This window comes from Leptodactylus fuscus, chromosome 6 (genome assembly GCF_031893055.1).
Source record: "Leptodactylus fuscus isolate aLepFus1 chromosome 6, aLepFus1.hap2, whole genome shotgun sequence".
Lineage (NCBI taxonomy): Eukaryota > Metazoa > Chordata > Amphibia > Anura > Leptodactylidae > Leptodactylus > Leptodactylus fuscus.
This window is the reverse complement of record NC_134270.1, coordinates 102,314,391-102,333,484: the sequence shown is the minus strand read 5'-3', so window position 1 is coordinate 102,333,484 and position 19,094 is coordinate 102,314,391. Positions and strand designations below refer to the sequence as shown.

At 44.3% G+C, this 19,094-nt stretch overlaps 1 protein-coding gene across 1 annotated transcript in view; it reads right to left on the bottom strand.

The window, feature by feature from the left end:
- Nucleotides 1-19,094, bottom strand: part of C6H20orf96 (chromosome 6 C20orf96 homolog) — a 41,906-nt gene that overhangs the window by 13,571 nt on the left and 9,241 nt on the right. The window contains exons 2-5 of the mRNA XM_075278619.1: nt 18,606-18,744; nt 7,289-7,401; nt 2,684-2,833; nt 794-893 (exon numbers count right to left, since the gene is read on the bottom strand). Of these exons, the coding sequence (XP_075134720.1) occupies nt 794-893; nt 2,684-2,833; nt 7,289-7,401; nt 18,606-18,744 (502 nt within the window). The remainder of the gene's footprint in view (nt 1-793; nt 894-2,683; nt 2,834-7,288; nt 7,402-18,605; nt 18,745-19,094) is intronic.

Below are 19,094 nucleotides of genomic sequence, written 5' to 3'. Positions count from 1 at the left end.
ATTGGTTTAATCTGTATGACCTTTTTATGCTTTTTAACATTTATAACTTCGCTTTGCTGCAACATAAAGATTACAGAGGGCACCAATGGAAAGAGAATTGCTTCATCCTGTACATAATGGAGTCAGATTATTGTGGAAAAAACACCAGACAGGTTTGGGTTTTTTAATAACTGTGGCGCATCTTGGAGGTCCTGTTGCCAGAATTCTAATTTGCAGCAGCCAGCTAGATTCCATGTATAACTTATGCCAGTTGGCTCTGTCAAGCTGAGGCAATTCCCTGATTTGCCTGTCTTGATTCCTGCCCCATTCCTCCCATTGTTTGACAATGGGGTGGACTTGTGTGACACTTTTTTGTTAGATTTCCTGGTGTGAACAGTTTTCTAAATTTACATATTTTACGCTGGTCTTAATGTCCCTTGCACCAGAATAGGAAGTGCTTAATTTATGAATAAGCACATCCTCCCAGGGGTCAAGCACCTAATTTTTCCCATCATATATGCTACTTTTGTGGCATTACTGATAAGGAATATGTCCCTGTAGCCCCCACCCTGCCGATGTTCAGAAAAGTATTAAAGGGGTTGGCTGCGATAAAAAAGGAATTAACCGCTAAGTTAAACCCCCTCCCTCCACATAACTTCTAATTTATTTGTATTTAAATAACTCTATAATTGCCCATATCCCTGCTTCCGCTGTCTGGAGGTGCGTGTGACACATAGAAACATTAGATTATTAGGAAATAATCCAAGATTAAGGAAATGTTCCATCTATGTGAAATAGAGGAATTACCCCTCACCATTCACAAATCCCTCTCTTCTTTCTCTGGTCAACTCTAGATCCTGTTGAGCATCTTGAATTTGATGTTCTGTCCAAATCTGTACTGCACGGACATTACTCTGAGGGAAGATAAGGAAACTAGATATTGAGTTAAGTTGTTCATACACAAGAAAGTTATTTCTGTTGAGTAGCTATATAGAGCACAGAGGCATTAGTCACACCTGGGCCTGGTGCCAGAGGGGCCCCAAAGGCTTTCTGCCATGTGAGAGGAAAGTGGTGCTATAAATGGTCGATGCAAGTGTAATGTCATATCATGATAATTGCACATATTGCAGTAATGCTACATAGAGCAAACTAACTAGACAAATAAATACTACACACATGTGCACACAAATCTATACAGTATATCTACCTATCTATAAAGAATAAAGATATTATAAATTCTGGGTATAGGGACCCACATCCAGATATTGCATGGGGGCTTAGGGGCAGAAATCAATACCTCTGGATGTTATCTACCGTATTTTTCGGACTATAAGGGTGAATTCACACTGAGTAAACGCTAGCTTATTCTGAACGTAAAACACGTTCAGAATAAGCGGCGTCTAAAGCAGCTCCATTCATTTCTATGGGAGCGGGGATACGAGCGCTCCCCATAGAAATGAATGGGCTGCTTCTTTCACTCCGTGCAGTCCCACTGAAGTGAATGGGGAGTGCCGGCGTGTACGCTCCGGCATGAGCAGAGCTTGCCGTATACGCCGGCACTCCCCATTCACTTCAATGGGACTGCACGGAGTGAAAGAAGCAGCCCATTCATTTCTATGGGGAGCGCTCGTATCCCCGCTCCCATAGAAATGAATGGAGCTGCTTTAGACGCCGCTTATTCTGAACGTGTTTTACGTTCAGAATAAGCTAGCGTTTACTCAGTGTGAATGCACCCTTAGGGTGCATTCACACTGAGTAAACGCTAGCTTCACTGCATAGCTTCACTGCAGGGTGTCTCTTTCCATCCATGGATGAGATTAGATAGAATAGATAGATAGACAGATAGACAGACAGACAGACAGATAGATAGGAGATAGATAGATAGATAGATAGATAGATAGATAGATAGATAGATAGATAGATAGATAGGATAGATTAGATAGATAGGATAGATTAGATAGATATGTTCAAATCACCCCCATAGCCCTACAATACATATAAAACAAAAACATTACTGTGAAACACATACACATTTGGTATCCCTGTGTCCGAAAGTCCCCGGTTCTATTTACATTGGTGAAATATTATATTATTAGGTTATTAAATATTTCACCAATTTTTTTTCCTTAAAATTTTTTTTTCCCTATTTTCCTCCTCTAAAACCTTAGTGCGTCTTATGGTCCGGTGCGTCTTATAGTCCGAAAAATACGGTATGTCAATGTTAAATCATAAGGGAGCGAGGTTGTATCATAGCTCAATTAGACAAAGGGAAGCTAGATGCCAAGCAATGGCAGCCATAATGGTTTCCCAAAACTTATACTGCGATCAGTTTTATAAAACAAAGACGCAATGCTCAATAATAAACATAATTCAGCAGATTTATTAATATACCAAATCAATTGCAGTGGCAGATGGTGGATGATAAATCTGGTGCCACCTATTAGTTGTTTTATTTTGTACCAGAATTTTGAACAACTTGTATATAAATTCTGGTGCACACTTTCACATTGTAAGCCACCCTTTTGTCGCTAGCCACACTTCTTCTGGCTAAACCCACTTCCTTTTCAAGCTAGCAGGAAAAATTAAATTGGATAAAACAGTTTATGCCAGAATAACATCACAAATGTAGAAAACCTGAAACAAAACAATAGTAATGTGAGCCAATAAATATAAATGCAGATATAAACACTGTCCTGAAACTCACCCCTGCCCTGTCATACTGCTGAAGGTGCTCGGTGGCGCTTTTCATAGCCTCTTCTTCAATCTCTAAGATTTGTCTTAGCATGGATGCATTCTCTTCCTCTAAGCGCTTGCACCGAGAAAACAAACTAGACAGGGGCTGCCTACTGGAAGTCTAGAAAAGGAAAAGATATGGATATAGACATATAAAAAAGTCTTATAATAAACCTATATAATGCTATATTCCGATTGTGTAGCCCTCATTACATCAATATTCTGGCTGACTGGCTTGCAGTGGCATTATGAGGCCATATTAAATACAGTATGATAACGGATTCAATAAAGAGGTTCATAACCACTCAGTTATTATATGAAATATTTAAAGGGATTCTACCATTAAAAACTTTTTTTTTGTCGTTGACACGTCGGAATAGCCTTAAGAAAGGCTATTTGTCTCCTACCTTTAGATGTCTTCTTCGCCCCGCCGTTCGGTTAAAATTCCGTTTTCCGTTGGTATGCAAATGAGTTCTCTTGCAGCACTGGGGGTGGGCCCCAGGGCTCAAACAGCACTGGGGGCGTCCCCAATGCTGCGAGAGAACTCTCCAGCGCCGCCTCCACCTTCTTCTCGAACATCCTCTTCATGGGAACAAACGGAATAATGTAAATTTGTGTGCGCATAATTTATTTTGATTTGAATTATGATTTATTCAGATTTGAATGATCCCAAACATTTTGCAGTTCAATTCGCAGGAAGCGGCTAAAACGTTGGCTAGCATGTGAAAGCATGGACAAAGCAGAGCAGAAGGGTTACATGACTTTGGAGATAAGCCTGGCTTCCCCATAATGCTGTCAGTGTATTGGAAGGCTCTGGCCCCTGGGGTCGCTGCCTATGTGTTGCCCCTGGTATGCTTTGGGGGTGTGAGGGGGCCCTCCAGTCTCTGGGGTGCTGCCACCTGTGTGCTGGAGGAAGACCAGTCCATGGGGGGCTGCTGCCTATATGCTGTTGTGATCTGGACCTATGTGCTGTGTGGGGCTCATTGTTAGACTTAGACCCTTAGACTTTCACAGAAAGCACCGAGACCATGAACCTACCTGCAGCACCTCCATTCTAGTCAGGTCAGTTGTGAGGCAGATGGAGGGGGCATTAAACTGGGGGCAACTGGAGGGGGACATTAAACTGTGGATGCACCATGAGAGAAACTTTATACTGTGGGATGAATTTGAGGAGAACATTATAATGTGGGGACATATAATATTAGGGTTATTGTGTGGGGAGACCACAAAAAGAAATGGATTGGAATGGACAAAGTTAATTTAAAAGTGGTAGGAGCTATTTGCTGTGGCGCGCTGTGCATATTTCGTCCCTCTTTCTGTCCTTTAGTTGCAAGGTATGTATTCGGACATTTGCTGAATATGTACCTACACTATTTATGGAGGTGAGTAAATGAACACATAGTCGTCCATGTACAGAGGAAGCAGGCGGACTATGAACCTCCACATAGTCATCCATGTACAGATGAAACAGGCGGTCTATAAACCACCACATAGTTGTCCATGTACAGATGGAGCAGGAGGTCTATGAACCTCCACATAGTCGTCCATGTACAGATGGAGCAGGCGGTCTATGATCCACCACATAGTCGTCCACGTACAGATGGAGCAAGAGGTCTATGAACCTCCACATACTCGTCCATGTACAGATGGAGCAGGAGGTCTATGAACCTCCACATAGTTGTCCATGTACAGATGGAGCAGGCGGCCTATGCATCTCCACATAGTCGTCCATGTACAGATGGAGCAAGAGGTCTATGAACCACCACATAGTCGTCCATGTACAGATGGAGCAGGAGGTCTATGAACCTCCACATAGTCGTCCATGTACAGATGGAGCAGGAGGTCTATGAACCACGACATAGTCGTTCATGTACAGATGAGGCCGGCGGCCTATGCATCTCCACATAGTCGTCCATGTACAGATGGAGCAAGCGGTCTATGACCCTTCACAAAGTCGTCCATGTACAGATGGAGCAGATGGCCTATGAACCACCACATCGTCGTCCATGTACAGATGGAGCAGGCGGTCTATGAACCTCCACATAGTCGTCCATATACAGATGGAGCAGGCGGTCTATGAACCTCCACATAGTCGTCCATGTACAGATGAAGCAGGCGGTCTATGACCCTTCACAAAGTCGTCCATGTACAGATGGAGCAGATGGCCTATGAACCACCACATCGTCGTCCATGTACAGATGGAGCAGGAGGTCTATGAACCTCCACATAGTCGTCCATGTACAGATGGAGCAGGAGGTCTATGAACCTCCACATAGTCGTCCATGTACAGATGGAGCAGGAGGTCTATGAACCACGACATAGTCGTTCATGTACAGATGAGGCCGGCGGCCTATGCATCTCCACATAGTCGTCCATGTACAGATGGAGCAGGCAGTCTATGACCCTTCACAAAGTCGTCCATGTACAGATGGAGCAGATGGCCTATGAACCACCACATCGTCGTCCATGTACAGATGGAGCAGGCGGTCTATGAACCTCCACATAGTCGTCCATATACAGATGGAGCAGGCGGTCTATGAACCTCCACATAGTCGTCCATGTACAGATGAAGCAGGCGGTCTATGACCCTTCACAAAGTCGTCCATGTACAGATGGAGCAGATGGCCTATGAACCACCACATCGTCGTCCATGTGCAGATGGAGCAGGTGGTCTATGAACCACCACATAGTCGTCCATGTACAGAGGAGCAGGAGGTCTATGAACCACCACATAGTCGTCCATGTGCAGATGGAGCAGGTGGCTTATAAACCACCACATAGTCGTCCATGTACAGATGGAGCAGGCGGCCTATGAACCACCACATAGTCGTCCATGTGCAGATGGAGCAGGTGGTCTATGAACCAGCACATAGTTGTCCATGTACAGATGGAGCAGGCGGTCTATGACCCTTCACAAAGCCCTCCATGTACAGATGGAGCAGATGGCCTATGAACCACCACATAGTCGTCCATGTAGAGATGGAGCAAGCGGTCTATGAACCACCACATAGTCGTCCATGTACAGATGAAGCAGGCGGTCTATGACCCTTCACAAAGTCGTCCATGTACAGATGGAGCAGATGGCCTATGAACCACCACATCGTCGTCCATGTGCAGATGGAGCAGGTGGTCTATGAACCACCACATAGTCGTCCATGTACAGAGGAGCAGGAGGTCTATGAACCACCACATAGTCGTCCATGTGCAGATGGAGCAGGTGGCTTATAAACCACCACATAGTCGTCCATGTACAGATGGAGCAGGCGGCCTATGAACCACCACATAGTCGTCCATGTGCAGATGGAGCAGGTGGTCTATGAACCAGCACATAGTTGTCCATGTACAGATGGAGCAGGCGGTCTATGACCCTTCACAAAGCCCTCCATGTACAGATGGAGCAGATGGCCTATGAACCACCACATAGTCGTCCATGTAGAGATGGAGCAAGCGGTCTATGAACCACCACATAGTCGGCCATGTACAGATGGAGCAGGTGGTCTATGAACCACCACATAGTCGTCCATGTACAGATGGAGCAGGCGGTCTATGAACCACCACTTATTCGTCCATGTGCAGATGGAGCTGGCGGTCTATGAACCACCACATAGTCGTCCATGTACAGATGGAGCAGGCGGTCTATGAACCTCCACATAGTCGTCCATGTACAGATGGAGCAGGCGGTCTATGACCCTTCACAAAGTCGTCCATGTACAGATGGCCTATGAACCACCACATAGTCGTCCATGTGCAGATGGAGCTGGCGGTCTATGAACCTCCACATAGTCGTCCAAGTACAGATGGAGCAGGTGGCTTATAAACCACCACATAGTCGTCCATGTACAAATGGAGCAGGTGGTCTATGAACCACCACATAGTTGTCCATGTACAGATGGAGAAGGCGGTCTATGACCCTTCACAAAGCCCTCCATGTACAGATGGAGCAGATGGCCTATGAACCACCACATAGTCGTCCATGTACAGATGGAGCAGGCGGTCTATGAACCACCACTTAGTCGTCCATGGACTTTCTGTGTAAAACACTGCAGAAGAAAACGCAATGTGTTTCCGGCGCAGTGTTTTCTTGCACTCATTCACTTCATGGGGCTCTAGCCTTATTCAGTTTTTGTTATTTTTACAGCGTTTATTGTGTGAGATAAATATCATAATTACTTTAAGTGTCAATATACCTGTATATTACCTAAGCGCTTAGATGGTACAGTTGCTGTGCAGTCATAGTAACTCTAGTACTCCCTGTGAAAGATGTGGGTTCGTTTCCTGAGCTGGCCCAAGCTAGAGCTAAAATTGTATGCGAATAGAATCTTGGCATCAGCCCTGTATATGTACAGTAGATGGTGACTAGGGTTCGATATAGCCTACGTCTGTATGTAATAAGAGATGACTATTTGTTGTTGTTCTGCCATCTAGCGGTTTATATCAGTACTGCATGCACAAAGACAAGCTAATATTTGTACTTTCTTGCTAAGTGTACAATGTAAATGTTAAGAAGATGAGAAAATATTTCAGAGGTGACCCATGGTGTACAGATAGCTAAACAGATACATTCATATACACATACCATCAAAAGAGGACCATTTATTTTCAGTTTGTCTGTCTCCAAATCACAAATCTTACATAGCTGCCAGTCTGAAGTCTTTTGTCGGGATTTCACTTTGGTAGGATTTTCACCACCTATAAATGTAATTTTACAGACTTCAAGGAATGTTCCAGAATTTTAAAATTTCAAAGTAACTCACTTTGCAATATACTTTGTACATACCTTATTGATACGCATCTGGTCTCCTGCACCTGGATTCACACTTCCTTACCCTTAATACATATGTTTTTCCTCCATACATGATAGATTGATATGCTGCAATACTGTCTGAACTTGCACCAAGATGGATTCTCTTTTATTATTCACTATTGCTGTATGTGTCCTTCTCTCCTTTTGTACTCAAGAGGCTGAGTATGGTGCCACACAATGTACTCTACATAATTACTGGCCATACGATAACAGAAAAACTGGGCTGCCAGTAATAATATCCAGCTGAAATTAGTCATCATTTCACTTACTAACCTCACATTCACACGAATGAGTTTCAGCCGTGAAACTCAGTCCATGTGTTGGCTGGATATACCGGGCTGCACCCAGTGTCTGCTATGGGGCCTGTAACCTTTTTTTTTTTTTTTTAATAGGCTATCACTTGCTAGTAACCCCAGCAGGTAACGGGCCTTATTTACAGACTGATCCCTGTTCCTCCTCACGGCCAAATCCGTTTCCCTTCTAGCTTCCTTGGAGCCTGTGCATCCCACATCACACTGTGTCAGTATGTCACTGACAGCAACATGATATAGAAGTCAGAAAAAGAAGCAGAGGTGGCCGTGAGCAGGATTAGGGATTGGCAGGTAAATCAAATCAAATCAAAAAAGCTTTATTGGCACGTCCGAATAGATATTTGGCATTGCCAAAGCTAGTAGAGTGGAGAGGGGGGAGTTGGACTCGGGTGGGTGGGTGGTGGGGGTGGTGTGGGGTATAACAGTCCATGGAGTCTCATCTTCCTCTTCGTTGGTGACCGTTATATGGGGAGGTGGGGTGGGGCGGTTGGTTTGGGGTATAACAGTCCGTGGAGTCTCATCTTCCTCTTCGTTGGTGACTGCTATATGGGGAGGTGGGGTGGGGTGGGGCGGGTGTTTTGGGATAAATATAACAGTCCGTGGAGTCTCGTCTTCCTCTTATTTGGTGACAGCTGGACACGTATTGGGCAGCGATCTCCACAGTGGCCTCTTCTTCTCCCAGTAGGATGTAGAGTTTCCTCTTCTCGTCTGCAGATATGAAGTCTGGGATGTGGGCAGAGAGTCTTTGGTAGTAGACGGCCCTCACAGCTGAGTATTTGGTGCAGTGTAGCAGGAAGTGGGTCTCGTCTTCTAGGACCCCCTGGTCACAGTGCTGGCACAGTCTCTTCTCCCGTGGCTTGTACGTCTGCCTGTATCGCCCTGTCTCTATCTCTAGGTTGTGGGCGCTCAGTCTGTACCGGCTCAGGGTCTGTCTGTGCTTGGGGTGGCGTATTCTCTCCAGGTAGGTGGCCATGGTGTAGTCCCTTTGTAGGGATTGGTACACGGTGAGTTTCTTGGAGTTATTTATTTCGTTTCTCCATTCTTCAATGTACCGCTCTCTGTTTGCCTCTGTGGTCGCCTTTATTTCGGCCTTGGTTATCATCTGTTGGTGTTTTTGGTTTGGTGGTTGGCTGTTGTTTGGTTGGTGAATGTCTGGTTTGCTCAGGTGGCTTAGCCATGCTTGGTGGTGGTAGGAGTCAGGCTTGCTCCCCTGGATGTGTGCCTGGAAAGCTAGCGCCCTCTTCTGTATGGTGAGCCATAGGGGGAGTCTGCCTAGCTCTGCCCTGCAGGCCATGTTGGTGGTGTTGCGATGGACATGGAGCAGGTATTTGCAGAACTCCAAGTGGAAGTTCTCTGTTGGGCTGGAATCCCACTTTGACTGGTCTGGGTAGGTGGCTGGGCCCCAAACCTCGCTGCCATAGAGAAGGATCGGGGAGATGACTGCGTCAAATATCTTCGGCCAGACCCTCACCGGTGGTTTGAGGTGGTACAGTTGTCTTCTGATGGCGTAGAAGGTTCTGCAGGCTTTTGCTTTCAGGGTTTCTATTGCTGCTTTGAAGCTTCCTGATTGGCTGAGCTCCAGCCCCAGGTAGGTGTAGCTGTTGGTTTTCTCCAGTGTGGAGCCGTTCAGTGTGAATTGTGGGGTGGTGGAGGCTTTATTGTGGCCCTTCTTCTGGAATACCATGACTTTGGTCTTCTTCTGGTTGATGGGTAGGGCCCATGTGGTGCTGAATTTTTCCAGCACTGACAGGCTTTCTTGGAGGTCTTTCTCGGTGGGGGCCAGGAGTAGGAGGTCATCAGCGTATAGCAGGAACTTCACCTCTCGATTGTTCAGGGTGAGGCCTGGGATTGGTGAGGTCTCCAGGGCTGTAGCCAGTTCATTGATATAGATGTTGAAGAGCGTTGGGCTCAGGCTACAGCCTTGTCTGACCCCTCGGGCCTGTTGGAAGTATGCTGTCCTTTTCCCATTCACCTTCACACTGCACTGGTTTCCGGTGTAGGAGCTCTTGATGACGTCGTACGTTCTTCCTCCTATTCCACTCTCTAAGAGTTTCAGGAGTAGGCCTGGGTGCCATACTGAATCAAATGCCTTCTTAAAGTCCACGAAGCAGGCGAATATCTTGCCTCTTCTGGTGTTGTGGACGTGCGTCTTGATGAGGCTGTGCAGGGTGTAGATATGGTCTGTGGTGCGGTGGTTTGGCATGAACCCTGCTTGGCTCTTGCTGAGGACCCCGTGTTGTGTGAGGAAGGTGAGGATTCTGTTATTGATGATGCTGTTGAACAGTTTCCCCAGCGTGCTGCTGACGCAGATCCCTCTGTAGTTGTTGGGGTCATATTGGTCCCCATTCTTGTAGATGGGGGTTATGAGCCCTTTGTTCCAGTCTTCGGGGAAGTGTCCAGCATTGAGCACGAGGGTGAATAGCTTTGCCAGCGCCGCGTGTATTGCTGGAGGGCTGTATTTGATCATCTCTGGTAGGATGCCGTCAGGGCCACTGGCCTTTTTGCCTTTCAGCAGGACAATTCTTTCCTGTATATCTTTTATGGTGATTGGCGAGTCCAGAGGGTTCTGGAAGTCTTTGATGACTTTCTCCATGTCCCTCAGTTTGGTGATTATCTGTTGCTGTTCTGGAGTTAGTTCTTCTTCTGGGATGTTTTTGTAGAGACCTCTGAAGTAGTTGAGCCAGATATTGCCATTTTGGATGTGGAGAGAGTTTTTCTTGGGTTTTGTGCCCATGTGGTGCCAGGTCTCCCAGAATGAGCTGTCCTGGAGGGAGTCCTCTAGTTGCTCTGTTTTGTGGGAGAGGTACCTCTGTTTCTTCTCTCTGAGGGTGCCCTTGTATTGCTTGCATAATTTGTTGTAGGCTTCCCTCGACTCTCTGTTGTTGGGGTCTCTGTGATTGGCAGGTAAGGCTGTGGGTCAGCACAAACAGTATTTGTTGGGCAAACCTTGCACGATTTGTGACAGTACCTATTATTATACTCTAGGGCCGTGATGGTGAACCTATGGCACGGGTACCAGAGGTGGCACTCAGAGTACTCTCTGTGGGTACCCATCTGTGGAACAGGTTATACTATGTGTGGGCCACTGTGGAGCAAATTGTATTGTGTGGGGGCCACTTTGCAGCAGATTATACTGTGCGGGGGCCACTGTGGAGCAGCTTATACTGTGCGGGGGGCCACTGTGGAGCAGCTTATACTGTGCGGGGGGCCACTGTGGAGCAGCTTATACTGTGCGGGGGGCCACTGTGGAGCAGCTTATACTGTGCGGGGGGCCACTGTGGAGCAGCTTATACTGTGCGGGGGCCACTGTGGAGCAGCTTATACTGTGCGGGGGCCACTGTGGAGCAGCTTATACTGTGCGGGGGCCACTGTGGAGCAGCTTATACTGTGCGGGGGGCCACTGTGGAGCAGCTTATACTGTGCGGGGGCCACTGTGGAGCAGCTTATACTGTGCGGGGGCCACTGTGGAGCAGCTTATACTGTGCGGGGGCCACTGTGGAGCAGCTTATACTGTGCGGGGGCCACTGTGGAGCAGCTTATACTGTGTGGGGGCCACTGTGGAGCAGCTTATACTGTGAGGGGGCCACTCTGGAGCAGCTTATACTGTGAGGGGGCCACTGTGGAGCAGCTTATACTGTGAGGGGGCCACTGTGGAGCAGCTTATACTGTGAGGGGGCCACTGTGGAGCAGCTTATACTGTGTGGGGGCCACTCTGGAGCAGCTTATACTGTGAGGGGGCCACTGTGGAGCAGATTAGACTAAGTGGGGGCCCTTCACTATTTATATCACGCAGTATCTATTTTATAGAAGACAAGTGATAATTAGTACAGGCTGCCATAACATTGCATGGTCACTATAAAACAGCTTTTGTGAAATGTAAATAATGAACATTAATTGTTCAAAATTATACCAAATGCAGTACAAAAAATTGTTTGTATAGTTGAAAGCTCTGTAAAGCCCCGTTCACATGACCATATTTTGTGGGTTTGTACTTATCTGCAATTGTGGATCTACAGAGTATTAAGGTTAAATTGCAGTGTTGACACTTTGTGAAAAATTATTGGGTTTTGGGGTGCAGTTTGGGCACACAGTCTCTAAAAGGTTCGCCATCACTGCTCTAGGGTCTCTTCACGGGCTGCTATGGGACATTATACTGTGTGCAGCGGTCGCTACGGGACATTATACTGTATGGAGGAGTTGCTATGGAACATTATACTTTGTGTAGGGGCTGCTATGGGACATTATACTGTGTGGGCCACGGTGGGTCATTATACTGTGTGGAGAAGCCACTATGGGGCATTATAGTTTGTGTACAGGCTTCTATGGGACATTATACTATGTGCAGGGGCCGCTATAAGACATTATTCTGTGTTAAGGGGTCACTATGGGACATTATATGAATGGTTGGTGGGTGGCCACCAAGTCCCAACAAGGCTGCAAGGAGGTAGAAGAGTCATGTTTTGGGCTGTAATCATGGGGAGAGAGCTGGTAGGCTCCTTTAGGTTCACTAAAGATGTGAAAATAAGCTCTGCAGGGTACATAGAGTTTTGACTGACCACTTTCGTCCATCATACAAAAAGTAGAACTGTGCCTTCCGTAGCAAAATCATCTTTACGCATGACAATGCACCATCTCATTCAGCAAAGACTACTTCTAAGCCATTGGCTTCTATCAGTAAGATAAACTTGTGTGGTCACAATCGTCCTCTGATCTTAAAGGGGTTGTCCCATAACAGGGATCCTGTCTATACTGCTAGTTTATGTGGACTTTTCCTAAATACATTGCTTTATCAAAACTGCTTTGTTTAGCCGCTATCTTAATTTATATAATTTAATATAAGTTAGAAAACTAAGCCTGACTACCTCTGGCATGAGTTATACAGGAAATCTACGCCATTCTGTGACTGGTGCAGATTCCATTCTGACGCATGGGCATACGTCTGATTTAGGCTAGAACCTCTTGAAAAATCATTCTCACCTTGTGCCTGTCAGACCCTTTATTAAGACTAGCATAGGGAATACTAGTACTAGTCTTAATAAATCTACCCCAGTGTGTCTTATTTTAAAATTTCTACATACCGTATTTTTCGGACTATAAGACGCACTTTTTTCCCCCCAAATTTGGAGGGAAAAGAAGGGTGTGTCTTATAGTCCGAATGTGGCGCCTGGCATCAGCTGTAATAGAGAGGCGGATGCCGGCGAGGGATAGATGCCGGCACAGGTGCCGGGGCCTGAGACATCGCTACGCTCCTCTGCCCTGCATGAAGCCAGCGGCAGGGGCGATGCTATTCCGCTCCTCCGTCCCCCCGCCGCTGGCTTCATGCAGGGCAGGGCAGCGATGTCTCAGGCCCCGGCACATGTGCTGGTGTCTATCCCTCGCCGGCATCCGCCTCTCTAGTACAGCGGATGCCGGGTCTGTATTGGCGGCCCCTTCTCCCCCGGGGCCGGTCCCCACCGGCCCCATACTTGTAAAGTTGCAGGTCGGCTCCTGCGTGGCGATATCGCAGGAGCCGACCTGTTCGGGTGACAGCCGGGAGCCTACTGAAGGCTCCAGGCCTGTCACTGCTATATTACCATTGCGGCTAGTCTATGACCAGCCGTAATAGTAATATACAGAATGTCCCAAGACGGCAATACAGTTGTATTGCCGTCTATGGGACTTGCAATCAAGTGACTGCAGGTTCAAGCCCCCGGGGGGGGGGAATTAAATAGTAAAAAAAAAAATTAAAAAAAAAAGCTTTAAAAATATATAATAAAAAAATGAAATAAGTAAAATTTCTAAATCACCTCCTTTCCATAGAATATATATAACAGTAGAAAATCATATGTCAAACACATGCACATTAGGTATCCCTGTGTCCGAAAATGCCCGGTCTACTAATAGTTTTCCTGTACAGTGAACGTCAAAAAGTTCTAAACCGCCGGGTTTTTTTTTCAATACAATGTGATCTAAGCAATAGATATTCTCCAAAATGGTATAACTAAAAAGTACATCTGGCCTCGCAAAAAAAAAAACACTCTATGCGTCCCCGTACAGCTGCAAGGTCACCTGTCAATGTGGCCTTGCAGCTGTTGCAAAACTACAACTCCCATATCCTATTAATATTATAAATGTGAAAGTTTGTGGGTTTGTGAGTTTGGATGTTCGGATGTTTGTTCCTCAATCACGCAAAACCCGCTCAACCGATTTGGCTGAAATTTTCCACAAACATAGTTAATACACCCGATTGCGCAATAGGCTACTTTTCGTCACAATAGCGCACATACGTTTGTGCCAGGACCCTCACAAAACCTGAACTCACACCACCATCTCTGCAATCTCACACACTTTGGACCATAGCAAGCCCCAAAATTCCTATTGCCCTCTACAGCCTCGCCCCTAACCCCACACAATCTCATATACATATACTTTACCACTTTGCCCCTCACCTTACCGATACTCCAGGAGGCTCTCTTTAACGCTCCGGAGCAGCCATGTTTGCCGACCCCCACCACTCTGACAATCTGCGACACCGCCCACCCATGTCAATACCCCTAGGAGGTCTAATAAATACGAAAAAAAAAGTTTTAAAAAAGTAAAAAAAAAATAAAAAAAATAAAAAAAATATATATATATATATATAAAAAAAGGATTACTAATTCAAATCACCCCCCTTTCCCTAGAACACATATAAAAGTAGTTAAAAACTGTGAAACTCATACATGTTAGGTATCCCCGCGTCCAAAATCGCCCGCTCTACAAAGCTATACAAATATTTTTCCTGTTCGGTAAACGCCGTAGCGGGAAAAATGGTCAAAAGTGCCAAACCGCCGTTTTTTCACTGTTTTGATTCTGATAAAAATTTGAATAAAAAGTGATCAAAGCAATAACATTTCCCGAAAATGGTAGAACTACAAAGTACATCCCGCAAAAAAAGACGCCCTATACATCCCCGTACACGGACGTATAAAAAAGTTACGGCTGTCGGAATATGGCGACTTTTCAAAAAAAAATTTTTAACACAGTTTTGGATTTTTTTTTACGGGGTCAAAATGTTAATAAAACCATATAAATTTGGTCTCCCCGGAATCATAACGAAACACAGAATACAGGGGACATGTCATTTTGGTTGCACAGTGAACGCCGTAAAATTAAAGCCCGTAAGAAAGTCGCAGAAATGCATTTTTTCTTCAAATCCACCCCATTCGGAATTTTTTCCCTGCTTCCCAGTACATTGTATAGAATAAATAATAGTGGCATCATGAAGAAAAATTTGTCCCGGAAAAATTAAGACCTCATATGGCTCTGGGAGCGGAGAAATAAAAAAGTTATGGGGTTTAGAGGGAGGGGAGTCAAAAACGAAAATCAAAACATGCCATCGGCGGGAAAGGGTTAACTTCAAATCCCTCTGTCCCAAAGACACTATGTACAGTTTATACCAACACCGTATAGCAGCTCAAATACAAAGTAACTTCAACACAAAAGTCTCATGTATTCTCAGAATTACAGCGAAAACAAGATACAAAGTTATATTTCATATCCCATACCTTATACACACTACGAAAACCTTACCCACACCTGTATATACCCACTTCTACAATCACCGCAGACGAAGTCGCGGGTACCAGCTATACTCAATATAACCTGGAGAATTTGCTATCCACTCCACTTTTTCAAGTACGCAAACATTTAACAAATCTGTATCCACCCAATTCTCGAATCACCGCTGACGAAGTAGCGGGTAAAAGCTAGTATTAAATATTTTACAATTTTTTGCTTCAAATTTTTTTTCCCACTATTTTCCTCCTCTAAAACCTAGGTGCGTCTTCTAGTCCAGTGCGTCTTATAGTCCGAAAAATACAGTAGTTACATAATTTTTCATGTGTTTTTGACATTATGTATAGATGGGTCATTTAGATTTGGATAGCTGATTCTATACAATCTGACCAGTTACCGTACTAAAGTAATTCAATTGAAAGCTGACCCTGCTCCTTGTGTTCATGCCACAACACCTAGATTCTTCAACCTGCACTTGAATTGCATCTATGGCAATACCCCAAAATATCTCTTTCTTTACAAGAGATAACATAACAGGGAAAGTGCTGGCAAAACAAAGTCTGTTTATGACAGCTTGTATGCAACCCTGTAGATACATAAGACATCAGCAGTAGTAAATCTCATCTGGTATATTACCGTAGTAAATTGCATTAGCAAAGGGTATGCTGGAATTGTAGTTTCACAGCAGCCAGAGATCTACAGGTTAGAGGTTTAACAGATGTGAACACCAGAGCTCGGAAGAGGTCATTCAGGGAGTGTAAATTAATTTACTGTTTGAGCTGGGAGTTCTAGGCTAGTTCACACCCCGGTCATGAGTTCAGAACCAGCCCTGGTCCCCGGGTCGCTACACTTTCTCCTTCATTTCTTGTTTGCACAGTTACTTAGTTACCTGTTCTATAGGGGTTGGCTTTACTATAGTTCGCCTGTGAAAAGGAGAGAGGAGGTGGAATGAATGGAGGAACAGGGCTGCTTCCGATCATATGGGTATTAACCAACCCAGAACTCCTAAAATGTTGCCAAAAGTAAGTTAGTTTACACTCCCCGGAATACCCCTTTAAAGGCTAGGAGCGGATGTAGATTTGAGCTATAACTAACAGTAGTTTCTGGTGTAAATTTACTACATTTGTGGGCTTTCTAAAAGGGGTTGTCCCATCACGAGGATCCTGTCTATACTGCTAGTTTATGTGGATTTAAGACTTTTCCTAAATGCATTGCTTTATCAAAACTGCTTTGTTTGGCTGCTATCTTAATTTATTCACTTCATTGTTTACACTCCGTTTCTATGGCCCTTGGGATTATCTGCTCATTTGTCAAGTGATGTGGCTGCTTTCTCTCAGAGGAAGAGGGAGGGGCTGAGAGCAGCTGGGAGCTGTTTGTGTCTTTTAAGTAGCGGAGCTTCTCAGATAGGCGAGGTGAGAGCTCCAGGATTTCTGAGCTCTTATCAGTCGGTTTAATTGAATTTGGCTGATAAGGGCTGAGATAGGGAGTCCGTTACCTCTGTATGTAATACAAACTGTAATACATCAGCTTCACACTGTGGTAATTAATTTACAACCAATCCTGTGCAAGTGAAACCCTGCCCACCTATGTGCCGAGAAAAGCAGGAAGTGAAGTGAGCACAACAGCCTGCAGGTTAGTGAACAAGCGTCATGGGAATACCCCTTTAACTCTATTGAGAACATTTGGAGTATCCTCAAGCAAAAGATCTATGACGGTGGGAGGCAGTTCACAACAAAACAGCAGCTCTGGGAGACTATTCTGATATCCTACAAAGAAATTCAAGCGGAAACTATCCAAAAACTCAAGTTCAATGGATGCAAGAATTGTGAAGTGATATCAAAGAAGGGGCCCTATGTTAACATGTAACTTGACCTAAAAAGATGATTTTGATTGAAATAGCTCTTGATTCTAATAAATGTGACCTCTTAATGCTACATACTTAACAAATGACCATTTCAGTTTCTTCACAACCTATACAATGTTTAGAAACTCTGTTGTGCATAATAATTTGGAATAGTGGATTTAGATTTTTTTTTTAATTTGTGAAAAAAAAAGTTTGAATTCATATTTGGTCATTAAAATTTAATTTATACTCTAATGGTTGAAGATTTGAACATTACTCGAAGTGGCAACGCATCGAATATTTAGGAAAATCGGAGAAAAAAGATAATTTGCATAATAATTTGGAATGTGGTATATGTGATTTCCAGGTCATAGAGACATCCGGGTTTATATTATTTAGGAAGAGAAAGATCCTTCAGGATCTCATCTATCACCGTGGTGGTCCAATACAAAAAGTAATAAAGAGAGACTTCTGTAGCTCACCGTTTGTAGAGAAAGATCTTCAGGGTGCATGATTGACTTCTGGACTTGAGAAGCTTGGAATAGTATAGTAGTATACATAAAGGAGAAAGATCGGCATCTCTCTGAATACTTAAAATATAACTTTGAATCCATAAATGGGATCATAAAAAATACAGAACATGAGGAAAAATACAAAAAAGAGTGAAAAAAATACAGAAGAGATTTAAAAAATGCTAACGCGTTTTGGAACTATATGTTCCTTAGCCATAGTGTCTCGCTGGAATTTCTGCAGTGTGACCCTCGCTCACCAGAGTGCCATTTGGGAGAGGGTGGACTACCTACTAGAGGTGTCTAGAAAAGGATATCTTCAGTGTCTTGCCTGTTTCCTTTCCAGTGATAGAAGACTTACCCATTCAAATCTATGGAGAAATGCACACATCCATTTTTTTTGGATTGGTGTGTCAGTTCCATTTTTTTACACAGCATGTACTATTCTTGTTCGCTTTTTACTGAAGACTTGGCCATTTGAAGACTATGGGATCAGTGAGAAGGATGAAAAACTGTTGAAGCTCAGACAATAAAACCAGACACACTTTACCACATTTACTAAGGGAGACACACCTAGAAAGTGGCACACTAAGGTGCATTTTAGCCCCTATGCCCTGCAGCCACTTTTTTAGACAGTGGGTAGAGCATGATAGAAACATGGATGTTTAGGAATGTATGTCAGTGTTCTCTCTGTAGAAAACATGAACAGAACACTGGAGATAAAAATGTATGTGTACAATAGATATTGAAGATGACATTTTACTTGAGGCATTAAAGCCCTACAGTAATTAAAACGTTAAGTGACAGCAAAAAAAATATACCACCCAAAACCACCAACATTGTAATAGTGACACACCACTAATATACTAGTATTCCATACCTCCTCTTACCTGTTCTATGAATGACAGTCCAGTTCTTTACAATGGGCTCTGTCATATTCTTGTAGGTTTGGCGAGAGTCACAGTGGCAGTTAGAGGTCTTTGTATAAGTGGTACCACTGACAGTCACCTGCTCAGGCATGCTGTGATCCTGAAAAAAGGGCAATATAAGATACATCATTTATTCCAAAAAAGACAGATCTTAGGCATGTGATCAACCTGACAGCAAACAAAACTTCATGCATTTTTACACCAAACCTATTGGACAGCTTGTAGGCAGTATAGGACAAGGAAAATGGTAATAGCCAGTAGGCAATGTATAAACTATATGGTATATTACAGAGTAACTGCACAACATTGATATGTGAGGAAAAATATTCCAGAATGGTTATTTTATGGGGAATACAAGTATTTACTAGAGGAATTGTCAAGACCTCTTTAATACAATATAGTGTTAAACAAAAAAAAAACTAATAGAATTCAATAATAATAATAATAATA